This window comes from Neltuma alba, unplaced genomic scaffold, assembly GCF_004799145.2.
Source record: "Neltuma alba isolate B1F8T4 unplaced genomic scaffold, ASM479914v2 tig00005267_pilon, whole genome shotgun sequence".
In the NCBI taxonomy this organism is placed as follows: domain Eukaryota; kingdom Viridiplantae; phylum Streptophyta; class Magnoliopsida; order Fabales; family Fabaceae; genus Neltuma; species Neltuma alba.
Genome location: NW_021634040.1, coordinates 281,963 through 296,121, shown reverse-complemented (window position 1 = coordinate 296,121; position 14,159 = coordinate 281,963). Strand labels below are relative to the sequence as shown.

The 14,159-nt window shown below is 34.2% G+C and overlaps 1 protein-coding gene across 1 annotated transcript; it reads left to right on the top strand.

Annotated features, from left to right (window-relative positions):
• Positions 1-623: 623 nt before the first annotated feature.
• LOC114747229 (receptor protein-tyrosine kinase CEPR2-like) lies at positions 624-4,854 on the top strand. Its single transcript, XM_028935524.1, has 2 exons — positions 624-3,337; positions 4,317-4,854. The coding sequence occupies exons 1-2, from the start codon at positions 793-795 to the stop codon at positions 4,682-4,684; spliced, it is 2,913 nt and encodes a 970-aa protein (XP_028791357.1). The 5' UTR covers positions 624-792; the 3' UTR covers positions 4,685-4,854.
• The last annotated feature ends 9,305 nt before the right edge of the window (positions 4,855-14,159 follow it).

Below are 14,159 nucleotides of genomic sequence, written 5' to 3'. Positions count from 1 at the left end.
TTTCAAACTCGTCATTGCAGTAAATTTCATATTATTTGCTATTTAATATTTGTTTTTGTCAATTCACAAATTATTAATAAACTTTTTGAAACAATGGAATTTTAATTATTTAACTATATTTATAAAATATCAGATTAGGTACCACTTTCTCCTATAGGATATTAAACCGTTAGGTGCCAAAATTGGAATTTAAGGTAAAGTTTTATATAATTTAATGTAATAGAAAGCCTAATATTTTGATAAAAACATTTTATGCCTTATTATTTTATTTTTAATAATACTTATAATCTTTTATTTATGAATTTTTAAAAAAAGCAATAAATATCAGTTATTTTTATTACTATCCCTTTCTTTAATATAAGAGCTAATTCAGGATTGGATTTTGTTATAAGTATAAGATTTAAGTCACTTTCTTCTATATTACGAAGTTTCAATACACATAATTAAAAAAAATTTAAAATATTAACACATTTTTATAATAAATAGCCCACTTAACTAATTCATTTAATATTTTTAAATTAGTTATTCAGTTTTTATATTAAAAAAGAAATAATATTATTTAATTTTAAATGGAGAATTACTTATTTAACTGAACAGAAGTTTATCTTTTAATAGGTATATTTTATTCATTATTCATGCAGGGAATGGATTTCTTGGTCACTGAGCTATTTCGACATTGGAGGATGGAGACCCATCTGCAATAATGGTGCGTTGATCATTCGCCACTGCTTAGACATTAATACTATTCTTCTCTTTGCTTTGGAAGAAACTGATCATTTTGCTCTCTTCCTAATGACCAAGAAACGCTTTTTCTTGTTTCGTTTCTTTACGATTCTGTTCATCATTTTCCCGCCATGTATGCCTGTAAGCGTAGAAACAGAGGCTCTCCTTCAGTTCAAGAAGCATTTGAAGGACCCTTTGGATTCTTTGGCTTCCTGGACAGATTCAGAGTCTCCCTGTGAATTCCATGGAGTTACTTGTGATAGATTTTCCGGGAAAGTCGTAGGAATTTCGCTGGAAAACAAGTCCCTTTCCGGGGAGATTTTCGCATCAATTTTTGCTCTCGAGAACCTCCGAGTTCTGTCACTCGCATCAAATTTTATTTCTGGGAAGCTTCCATTTGAAGTAAGCAACTGCAGCAACCTTAGAGTTTTGAACCTAACAGAAAATGATATGGTTGGGATTATCCCAGACTTGTCTGTGATGAGAAATCTCAAAGTTCTTGACCTCTCCGCAAACTACTTTTCCGGCGAATTCCCAAGCTGGGTCGGAAACCTGACTGGTCTCGTTTCGCTGGGGCTTGGGGAAAATGAATATATTGAGAGTGAAGTTCCTGAGACTCTTGGCAATCTGAAGAACTTGACTTGGCTCTATCTTGGTGGTTCTCATTTGAGAGGAGAGATTCCAGAATCAGTTTATGAAATGAAGGCTCTGGAGACACTGGATATCTCGAGAAACATGATCTCAGGGAAACTTTCCCAGTCAATTTGGAAGTTGGAAAATCTTCGTAAGATTGAGCTTTTCTCAAATACCTTAACTGGGAAAATCCCAGCTGAGCTGGCAAACTTGACCAAGCTTGAAGAGATTGACATTTCAATGAACCATTTATATGGCGAATTGCCAGAGGTGATCGGTACTATGGAGAATTTGGTTGTTTTTCAGCTCTATGAAAACAACTTTTCGGGAGAACTTCCTGCTGGGTTTGGAGATATGCAACATCTTGTTGGATTCTCAATCTATCGAAACAGCTTCTCTGGGAAAATTCCAGAAAATTTTGGCCGATTTTCACCACTGGATAGCATTGATATATCGGAGAATCAATTTTCAGGTGATTTTCCAAAGTTCTTGTGTGAAAACAGAAAATTGAAATTTTTGCTTGCTTTGCAAAATAATTTCTCCGGTGAATTGCCTGAGACTTATGTTACATGTAAATCAGTGGAGAGATTCAGGGTGAGCAGGAATCGCTTGTCTGGAAAAATTCCAAATGAGCTGTGGGCACTTCCATTTGTGAAGATAATTGATTTGGCTGACAATAATTTTGATGGCTCTATATCTCCAAAAATTGGGCTTTCCTCTAGCTTAAGCCAGTTAGTTCTAACAAAGAACAAGTTTTCGGGTAAGCTTCCTGCACAACTTGGTAAGCTGATGAATTTGGAGAAGCTATATTTGAGCAACAACAATTTTCATGGTGAAATACCAGCCGAAATTGGAGCTCTTAAGCAATTGTCTTCTTTTCATCTAGAAGAGAATGTATTAACTGGATCAATACCTGCGGAACTTTGTAATTGTACAAGGCTAGTGGACTTGAATGTTGCTCGGAATTTTCTAACTGGCACTATCCCTCAGTCAGTTTCACTTATGAGCTCATTGAACTCTCTTAATCTATCTGGCAACAAACTTACAGGCTCAATCCCAGAAAGCTTAGTGTCAATGAAATTGAGCTCGATTGATTTTTCCAAAAACCAGTTGTCTGGGAGAATTCCAAACAATCTTCTAATCATTGGTGGTGATGAAGCTTTTGTTGGAAACCCAGCACTTTGTGTTGAACAAAATTCAAAAACTCTAGTGAATTCCGAATTCAACATTTGTACAAGCATACATGGTCAGAAAAGGGTCTTCGCTGATAAGGTAGTAATTCTTTGCGTCACTGCTTCTGTCTTGGTTGTAGTGTTGGCCGTGTTGCTTGTGAGTTACGGAAGCATCAAGCATGAAAAAGCAGACCTGGAGAAAAACTTGCAAGATCAAAAGGAAACAGATTCAAAATGGAAAATTGCTTCTTTCCACCAAGTTGATCTTGATGTGAATGAAATATGTAATTTGGATGAAGATAATTTGATTGGAACTGGTGGTACTGGAAAGGTATATCGAGTTGACTTGAAGAAAAATGGTTCCACGGTGGCTGTAAAACAACTATGGAAAGGAGATAGCGTAAAAATTTTGGCGGCAGAGATGGAGACTTTGGGAAAAATCAGGCATAGAAATATACTTAAGCTTTATGCTTCTTTGTTCAAAGGAGGATCAAACTACTTGGTGTTAGAGTTCATGCCAAATGGTAATCTTTTTCAAGCTCTTCACCGACAGATGAAGGGTGGGAAACCAGAATTGGATTGGTACCAGAGATATAAAATTGCACTGGGCACTGCAAAAGGAATTGCCTATTTACATCATGATTGTTCTCCACCTATCATTCACAGAGACATAAAATCTAGTAACATTTTGCTGGATGAGGATTATGAGGCGAAAATTGCTGATTTTGGGGTTGCCAAATTTGCAGAAAGAACTGATCAACAGCTGGGTTTTAGCTGTCTTGCTGGCACTCATGGTTATATTGCTCCAGGTAAGGATTTTTATCAAATAAAAGCATCGTTCTGTTTATGCTCTTGAAGTTTTTCCTATATTGACGCTGTGTGTTTTATCATATGTGGATTTGGTTAGACCTATATATAGGACAATCTGATGTAGACTTTGCTGCAAAATACATTTTAAATGCATCCCAGTTTATTTACTTTTAATTCAAAGTTAATTTCATTTTTTAGTCGTCCAATTCGATCATGATCCTCCATTCTCATGTCCTTTAATCACTTTCATCTAATGAGCAGAGAAGTTGTAGGGAACACTGCATAAAATTGTATTCTTTCCTCCCTACTTTCTCCCTTTCTCACTAACACTTTCTAGCTCTGATATATTTCATTTTGGTTCACAAATAATTTTCTCTCTATTTTACTTTTGATACCCATAGCAATAAAAAGAAGTGTCCTAATGCATAGAAACCATGGACTTAGAATTATTCTGAATATCTCACTCTTCATAGCGATTTGTGTATCTTCACTGCTGATATTATTCATATTCATTTATAACAATGGAAATAAATGTCTCTTGACAAAGGATCAAAGTGAATCCCATTTAATTTTTTACACAGAAAAGTGTATTTGAAACATCTGCAGCTGCATCTGCTATGAGATCATTGCTTTAAATCTTAAAATTATGATTGAATGCAAATAAAATGACATTGAAAAGGCTTAGTTTCAATTGTTTTTTGAACAAACCATGTTAAGGTTTCAAATGCCTCCGCAAAACAGATGTGATTTTTTTAAACTTAATTAATGAACCTGCAAATACGGCCCGGGTATGGCTGAAGTATTTGGTCCCCTTTTTGTGGTCCTCTTTAAACTGTAAAAATACACAACTAACACTGGGATTACAAAGCATCAATTTTTTCCTATGAGTGTCTTGAACTTCTGCTTTCTTTATAAACATTACCTGGAACATTGTCAAATTAACTTCTAACACTGACATAATATACTCTTTTCTTGCAGAGCTTGCTTACACACGCCAAGTTACTGAAAAGAGTGATGTGTATAGCTTTGGAGTGGTGTTGCTAGAATTACTTACAGGAAGGGAACCCATTGAGGAGGATTATGGAGAGGGGAAGGATATTGTATATTGGGCTATGACTAATCTGAATGCCCGTGAAAGCGCTATCAAGATCCTTGATGATAAAATAGCATCTGAGTCTGTTGAAGATGAAATGATTAAGGTCTTGAAGGTTGCTATCCAGTGCACAACTAAGCTCCCTTCTTTGCGTCCTTCTATGAGAGGTGTTGTCAAGATGCTTATTGATGCTTATTCTAGCCCTTTTCAATCTCCTGAAAGCGATTTTGAGAAAGATAAGGATTTTACCTAGTGATCTTCTTCTCAGATACATAATGTAAATACTTGCAATCTGTTTCTATCAGTCATGTTTACCAAATTATAGTATGAGGACTCTGATGAGGATTACTTAAGGAAGGCATTTAGTCAAAAACCATGTTTTAAGCATGATTTATATATCTTCCGCTGAATGATTGGTCATTACCCACTCGTTTTCAAATCAGAAGTTTTACTATTCATATATGCCCATGTTCAATAAGAAAATATGTATGGTGATGATCAAGAAATTTACAAACTAGCTCTATAAAAACGATATTTATAAAGAAAACAGAATACATTCTATTAAAAACAAGTAAATAAATAAAACAAACCTCAATGTTTCTTTTGTTTTTTTTTTTTTTTAAATTAACACAAACATGTAGTTGACCCTACTTAATGGGATAAGGTTTTATTGTTGTTATAAGTTGCAACACAAACATATTAATGCTAGGTTTAAGCTTGGAGGAAGGGTGGTTTTCATGGGAGTTTGAGTTAGCTTGGAGAAAACTTTGGAGAAGTATAAAGAGAGCTAGAGCCTTGATAGACTAGCACTTCAAAACCATAGGACAGCGACTCTATTTAATTTTTGTATTCAAAAAGCTTGAAATTATTTAGTTTTAATTTAAGTAATTTTGAGTTGTATTGTTTTTGAGATAATTTAGTTCTAGATTATTACTATTTTTATTCTTGGACTAGATTACTATTTGGATTTAACTTGTTCTTGATATTTGTTGCAATTTATGTTTACAAGCTTTTATGTTGTTAATTAAATTTATAATTAAGTTCTCATTCTAGATTTGAGTATCAATGAGGTTTATATTGCAAATTTGGGTTGTTTACACCTCTTGATTGTTCAATTGATTCGGTAAATTGTCTAGTTTAAACAATTAGATAATTTTAAGCATAATCTCTAGAGTTCATTTGAAATAATTATTGTTGGTTTTAATGGATTTAATTAACTAATCTTATGCCATTATAATTTCTCTAGTAGTTTAGGTGTTATTATTAAACTTGAGGGTTTCCTACCTTTCATCTAAGTAATTAAATCTGTTAATTCCTCTCCTTTATTGTGTCTCTTGTGGTCTAATTAATTGAATTGGGCTATGAAAGTTAACTTTATATGAATCTTGAGTTGTCTCCGTTAAAACTTATCATTTTTGCTTTGCTAATTTTCATTACTACTTAGTTATAATTTCCTTTGATTAGCATTTTAATTTTTCTTTCTAAAAAAGACCTCAAAAAAATTGCATTTGCATTGATTTAGTTTAATTTCATTTTTCATATAGATTTTAATGCATTTGCACAATGCATCTTATTTAGTTTTATTGCATTTAGATTTAGTGTTTTGAATTTTAGTTTAGATCCATTTCATTGCACATTTCATCACTTAAATTCATACATAAAGAATCCCCAACTTGCTCCTTAGAAGTAATGACTTAAGTTGTTCCTAACTATAAATTATTTTGGGACCTAATTTTAACTGAGTACTTTAGCGAAAACTAATGATGTTTCTGTCTCTAAAGGACTCAATTAAATTAGGTTCCAAATAATTTTGTAAGTTAGGGTCAAACTAGGTCATTCTCCTAAAGAGTGAGTTGAGTTTCTTTAGGTGTGAATTTAAGTGATGAAAGATGCAATAAAATGTGCCTAAAATAACAGCAAAGCACTAAATCTAAATGCAATAAAACTAACTAAAATACAATATGCAAATATTCTAAAATCTGTATGAAGAAACTAAGCTAAATGAATGCAGATATTACTTTGGAGGGATTTTTTAGAAAAGAAAATTAAATTGCCCAGTAAAAGAAAATTAACTAAATAGCAAAGAAAATTAGAAAATTAAAAATGAGAATTTGTTTTAGGTATGGTATAAAGGACAACTCAGGATTTAAATAGTAATAACTTTCCTAACCCAAAACAATATATTCCCAAGTGAAAATGACACAAGAGTGGAATTAACAGATTTAATTACCTAGATGAAACTTGAAAAACCCTCAAGTTTAATAACACTTAAACCACTAAAAAAACTCATGATGGTATGAGACTAGTTAATTAAACCCACTAAAATTGATAACAATTAATTCAAATTAATTTTGAAAATTTGCAATTAGACAGTTTGCCAACTCAATTGAACAATCAAGAGGTAGAAACAATCAAAATTTGCAATATATGTTGATAATCAAATCCATAAAGAGAACTCCATTATAAATTTATTTAAAAATGCAAGGGTTTTTAAGAATAAATTCCAGCAAGTATCTAGCATAAATTAAATCCAAATTCAATCCAAGAAAAAAAATAGTGACAATCTAGAATTAAATTGTCTCCCAATAGTACAACTCAAAATTATTTAAAACTAAATAATCTCAAACTCATGGATTAAAAAAATAAATAGAATCACTTCTTGTCATGGGTTCTAGCTTCCTTTGTGCTCCTCCTAAGTTGCCTTCCAAATTAGCTCAAGCAGCCTTGGTGAATGATGGATGAAGATTAACCAGGTGTGATGGGACCGGATGAAAAGTGAGTGGAGAAAAAGACAAGATGATGATTGGGTGATGATGTGTGTGATGAGGGGAATAGAAGGAGCCGATGATGGTGGAGGCGTTGCGATGGATTAATGGAGGGTATATTTTTTATATGAGCAAAAGAGGGTTTTCAGGTATAAGATTTGAACCCATTAGCAATAAAATTAGACCATTTAAACTTGGCCATTGGATTTTACTTGAATCATAAGAAATTATTCTGCACCATCAGATTTCCTATTTGGCTCTTCTTTGAACCTAAAAAAATTAAAGTGGATCTATTAATGCATATTATATTCTAATATAATGTAATTCATATCAAAATTAAATACTCCTCCGGTCCTAATTATAAGACCCAATTGACTTATTTGAGGAGATTAAGGAAGTAAGTTAAGTTGGTTATTTATAATAAATAAGTGTTGTCATTCCTAAAATATCCTTGCTAATTAAGTATATTGGCTAAAACTATCATTATTATAAGGATTATCTTGGAAAAAAATGCATAAATATAAGAGACAAAATGGATTGGGTCTTATAATTAGGACCAAATAAAAAGTCAAATTGGGTCTTATAATAAGGACCGGAGGAGTATTAGATATGCATTAAAGGTAAGCACTTGCAAAACTTTTCAAAAATCAACTTTAGGTAGAAAAGCATACAAATACTCTTTAGTAGAAGAATAAAATCTTAACAGAAGCAAAACACTTTCAAAGCATCAACGCAAGTAATTCACACTTGAGGATCCAAAAACACAATTCAAAACTCCTTTAATATCCACTTACTCGGGAGTAGACGAATAAGAATTTGATAAAGAGTAAGTAACTTTACAAAGTAATATAAACGAATAATACTCAGTGAATAGATAAAAATTAAACTTGACCTGTCATTCGTATATTTCATTATACATGTCACAGAAAAAAGAGATTAGTCTAAGATTTTGAATAAGTAAATGGATAGCACTGGGTAAATGAATAAGTTATTTGCGCGAATGAAGGATTGAAAGAAAAATATTCAGAGAGAAAATGATTTGATTATTCTCATTAATAATCCAGTGATTACAGAAAGATCTCATTGAGAAAACAAGCTTAGGGCCAATATTGGCCCAATAGACTAATATTCTCCCTGCTTCTCTCTCTCTCTCTCTGTTTTTTTTTAAAGGAAGTTCCAGAGTACAGATTTTCAAGAGGTACAACTCTTAAGTCTTTCTCTACATTCAGCAAAAGCAGCGGGTGGAAGAGCCTTAGTAAGAACATCAACAACCTGTTCAGCAGCTGGTACATACCCCACACAAAGAGTTCCATCTTCAACCTTTTCCCTAATACAATATAAGTCAATCTCAAAGTGTTTTGATTTGTTGTGTGGCACAGGATCTACAGAAAGAGCAATAGCTCTAGAGTTATCACACCAAATTATCAGTAGACCAACAACTAGTATATGTATTTCTCTCTGAACAGCTAGCAACCACAGTATATCAGATATTGAATCAGCCACACTTCTATACTCAGCCTCAGGGGTGGAATGAGCAACAACATGTTGTTTCTTGGAGATCCACATAACAGGATTGGGACCAAGATAAGTACAGTATCCACTAGTAAATCTTTTATCTTCTTTTGATTCAGCGTCAGCAAGGCCTTGAACAGTGAGATGTTGTGCAGGCTGAAGCAACAAACCATATGTTACAGTTCCATTCAAGTAACATAATACACGCTTGCTACCTTCCCAATGCACATCAAGGGGTTTCTGCATAAACTGTGCCAATTTATTCACTGTGTACAATATGTCCGGCCGAGTTAAGCATATATATTGAAGAGCACCGATAATGCTACGATACACTGTAGGATCTTATAATACCTGATCATCTGTATTTGCAAATTTAGCACAGGTAGTCATAGTCTTGGGTTTTGCATTTGAGATCAGCATATGAGTTTTGGATGGCAACTCCTTGATATTTTTTTTTTGGGAGACAAATGGATTCCAACTGTAGAACAATGGAATTTAATACTAAGGAAGAAGAGAGTTCACCAAGGATTTTGAGAGAAAAGAATGAATTCATTTGATCACCCATTTGAGTGATTACATCATCACTACTGCCTGTAATAATAATATCATTGACATATATCTTGATTATTACGAGTCCTGAGAAATAGACAGACATCATATTTAAGTTGCTTAAAACCCAATGCGTATAACGTTTCTTTATGCTTCTGAAACCAAGCTCTAAGAGCTTGTTTTTGAGTCCATAATGGCCTTCAATTTATAGACCAGAATTGAGCTTGAATCATTGGAAACCTATTCAAAACTAGGTGGTTGCGCCATAAATACCTCCTCAGTGAGGTCACCATTAAGAAACGCGTTATTAAAATCTATTTGGTGGAGTTTCCACCCTTTTGTAGTGGCCAAGGTAACAAGAATTCTGACTGTACTCGATTTAATCACTGGACTAAATGTATCATTGTAATCAACACCTACTTCTTGAGAATATCCCTTCACAACAAGTCTGGCTTTGCGGTTAGCAAGAATGCCATCTGCATTAGTTTTAACCTTAAAAATCCACCTACAACCCACTGTTTTTCGATCAGGAGGAAGTGGAACCAGTTCCCAAGTGTGAAAATTTTGAAGAGTACTGTACTCTTCTTCAGCAGAACTACGCCAATCCGGATCAGTAAGGGCCTCTATAATGGTAGTAGGACAGAAAGGCTGAGAGGTTGAGGTTACGTAGGCTTTTGGTTTAAAAATGCCAGATTTAGATTGGGTAGTCATAGGATGTTTATTAACAGTCAGAGTTGGAATTTCTGAAGGGGAAGACAAAGCTGTGGTGGATGGTGATTGGGAGGATAAGGGGGTTCAGAAGAGGAAAGTTGTTCTGAGAAATTGGTTTAGGATTCAATGAAGGAGGAGACGTGGGATTAGGGTGAATAGGTTCAGAATTTGATGAGGGTGGAGTTATGGGATTAGGTTGCAAAGGGGTAGATGATAGTGGTGTGGGGGGGGGGGGGTTAAAGATATGGGATGAAGTGAAGAAATAGGGTCAGTTGTGGAGGAGATGGGTTGGTTTTTGACATTGTATTGGACAGTGGAACAAAAGAAATTCTCATCAAATTTAACATGTCTTGATATATATAAATTGCTGGTTAATGGATCCAAGCATTTATAGCCCTTATGTTGAGAACTGTAGCCAAGAAAAATACATGGAACTGATCTGTAGTCCAATTTATGAGCATTAGAGGGTCTAGTCCAGGGATAACATTTACAGCCAAACACCCTTAAAATAGAATAATTTGGAGTTTTACCATACAGTTTCTCATAGGGTGTGAACCTATTTAAGGGTTGAGAAGGTAGTCTATTTATGAGAAATATAATAGAAGTAAAGCCAGTAATAAAGAGATAAACCAGCTTGAGCAAGTAACGCAAGTCCTATATCAACTATTTGCCTATGTCTTCTTTCAACTAGACCATTTTGCGCAGATATGTGTGGGTAGGACCAACGATGAGTGAACCAGATTTAGTGAGAAAGTGTGAAAAGACTTGAAATTCACCACCATTGTCTAATTGAAACTACTGTATTTTAGTTTGAAACTGAACCTCAACTTTGCTCTTAAAATTTTTGAAAGCTTGTAACGCTTCTGACTTTTTTTTTTTCAATAAATATATCCATACAAAACAACTGTGAGCATAAAAAAAATGCAATATAGTATCCATAGCCAGAAGATAAAATTGGAGCTGGTCCCCATAAATCAACCACAAGAAGCTGAAAAGGTTTATTATATTGTATAGTGTGTTAGAAACAATCTCACCCAAGAGGGGGGTGAATTGGGTGAGTTACAAAAATTTTAAATCAAATGCGTAACAGTATTGAATAAAAACAGAGAGTCAGAGTAAGGAGAAATTTAACCGCAAAGAGGAGACACAAGATTTATACTGGTTCGGTCTAAACCACGTGACCTACTTCCAGTCCCCAGAACACCTCTGAGTATTTCACTATCTTCCAAGATCGACAGGGCTCTTGGTGCCTCGGTACAGTAATTGAATCGCTCAATCACTCCCCCTTACTCCCGTAAGGATACAAGCCCTCTCAAGAGTCCACACTCTTGAGTATCACTCAAGTTTTTAATAAGAGTAGTAATTGGCTCTCTTACAGAGTGAATTTAATGATAAACACTGATGCTCAGTAGTTTCGTGAAAAACAGAGTATTGAATGGTAGACTAAATAATCGCAGGTGGTAGTTCCGGTATTCAATCTCTTCATTAATGCTTCTTCGCGCCTTTTATAGTTGATATCGTTAAGTAGCCGTTAGACTGAAGAGCTTCTAGCCGTTGTGACTCCGTTTGCGTGTTTCGCTGGTTTCAACGGCTCCGCCATTAATGCGTCTGAGCTTCTGACACTGTAGGTCGCAGTCTACGTAATCCCGTTGAAGAGCCGTTGCACTCGTTTTCATTAATCTGCATATTTTAAGCTTTGAGAAAATGAGAGTCTTGCGGTGAATACTTTAATCATGAACAAAGAAGAGAAAACAAATTTATCATTCAAAGATTTGTGACGAAATCATTTATCTGTAAGAAGAGCAGAAAGTCATTCTGGTTTAGTTTGATCGAAGAGATGATCGATTACTTGATGATAGATCAGGTTATCGATAAACAGAATGAAGACTTTTCGAATTAGTTCACCAATATTATCGATCAAGTGTTGGATCATTGACTCTAAGAATTATCATGGCAAAAGGAAATCGTTCCATGATCGAACAAGTGATCGAACAAATTATCGATAATTCAAATGTTATTGAAATGAAACTTCAGTCATTGATGATCGAACAACTTATCGATAAATGTATGATGGATAATGTTATCGATAAACCATGGGTATGAATATATTCAATGAAAGACACAGACTATCTGAAGTGATCGAATAGTTGATCGATCAATGAATATTTGAACAAATGATCGAATAAAGTGAGAAGAGAAATTTAATCCTGTAAGACAAAGAAACTGATTATCGATCACGTTTTGTGAAAACATGAGTTTCAGGGAATTGAATGATCGATCATATTATCGAAAAACCAGTGATCGATTAGGTGATCGAAAATAGTTCAACATAAGTTAATGCGAATATAGCAATCCTTAGACTCTTTATCGATCATGTTATGTGAAAAGTTATTTATGCAAACAAGTTAAATTTATCGATAATGTTATTGATAATTTGGTTGCAGGAAAACTAAATAAGAGTAGATAAAGACATTGATTATCGATCATGTGATCGATAATTTTATGATCAATAAGGTTATCGATCCATCAGTAAAGATGATTACCTGCATTCAGAAGGTTAGAGCATAATGTTCGAACATGTGATCGATAAACAAATGATCGAGAATATGATCGATAAATTGGTAACAGAATTAATGTGCAGAACAAGTAGATTGTGTTACCTTTTATCGAAGTCGTTATTGATAACTGATTTATCGATCACGTGATCGATAAATACACTTCAGATTTGGTTCTCTTATCAGTAACTCGATTGTTTATCTGATATTATCGATCAGTTGATCGATAATTAACCATACTCTTGTGTAATTTCCACGTTAGCGATAATCGATCACTTTATCGATTAATTACTTATCGAATAGTTCTTCGATCAAATACCTACTATAAACCTGATTTATATTTGAACAATTATCTGAAACCTTAGCGATAAACGATTGATCGATCAGTTGATCGATCAAAATACTTAACCCAAATTATCTGACTTTGTTATCATCAAAACTATAATCCTAACATAGTGGAAGATACAAAAGGTAATTTGTGACTCTTGCCTAACTGACAGGCTTGACATACTGACCAATTGCAGTCTTTTAACAACACTATTTTATTTAACTGTAAAAATTTCTTAGTGGTTTCAACAGATGGATGTCCAAGTCTAGGTGAAAAATCCTTTCCTCATTTAATAAAATATTTAATTATTTTAAGAAATGAATCATAGTAAAAAAAGGTTTCACTACTTTATCACATAGGAGTCTGAGCTTAAAAGAATGCACACAACCGAAAAGCAAAAACCCTCAAAAGTCTAGCACATAATGGCCGTCTACAAAGCCATTTCCCAAGAAGAGGAGACTAAGGGCATAAGATAAAAGAAACAAGCCCAACCCACTAGTCATACAGTTTTTGAACTCAAGTAAACACAGCATAGAAACCTTCACAATTCATAGATATTTTATGACTTATAGCAATTCTAACAACACCCTACGGTTACAATTGTTTAAAGCCAATAAGCAATATGTTGAATCAAAACAAAAGAGATGCTGGCCCTAAATGACAATATTCCTAAATCATTGCAATTATGTGTGAAAGGCCTAAAAGTTGTAATTACTTAAACCTTTGGTCACTTTCCTTCATACCAAGTGGAGCTAGAATGCTCTCCTAAAAATAGTGAATTAATAACGGGGTGAGACATAAAATCCTATTAGCTAAGTATTAATTTATGACATATACAAGTAGGATGGTAAGTTGATGAAGAATTGCTTAAATATAATTTAAGTAATAAATGATGCTTTAATAGATACAACCACATGAAAGAAGTATGTCTCACTATCCACAACACAATTCATACAAAAGTACATATATACAACAACACAATGAAATGTGCCCTCCCATCACCATACTCCTCCTTATGACTCCTTGACAAGGACCCTGACTTTCTCTGCTGGTAACCCGACCAAAGGTCACCCCACTCACATCAAGCAACAGGCGCCTTCCTACACCTACACCATCTAAGAATGGACTATGGTGCAAGACGTGTCTACCCAATAGCTCGTTCTCAATTCCGGGCCATGAAAAAGGAAGAACTAAAGGGGTCTAACAAAAGTCCAAAGACTATAATCAGTAGTGTAGGCGTGCCGCGTGGACTTCAAGAATAATTATCCTCCACATAACATAATCCTAACCTCCACATATGAACCTCCA

Coding starts and splice junctions, on each gene's coding strand:
- LOC114747229 (XM_028935524.1), top strand. CDS start 793: ATGACCAAGAAACGCTTTTTCTTGTTTCGTTTCTTTACGATTCTGTTC. Junction 3,338..4,316: donor TCATGGTTATATTGCTCCAG/GTAAGGATTTTT, acceptor CTTTTCTTGCAG/AGCTTGCTTACACACGCCAA.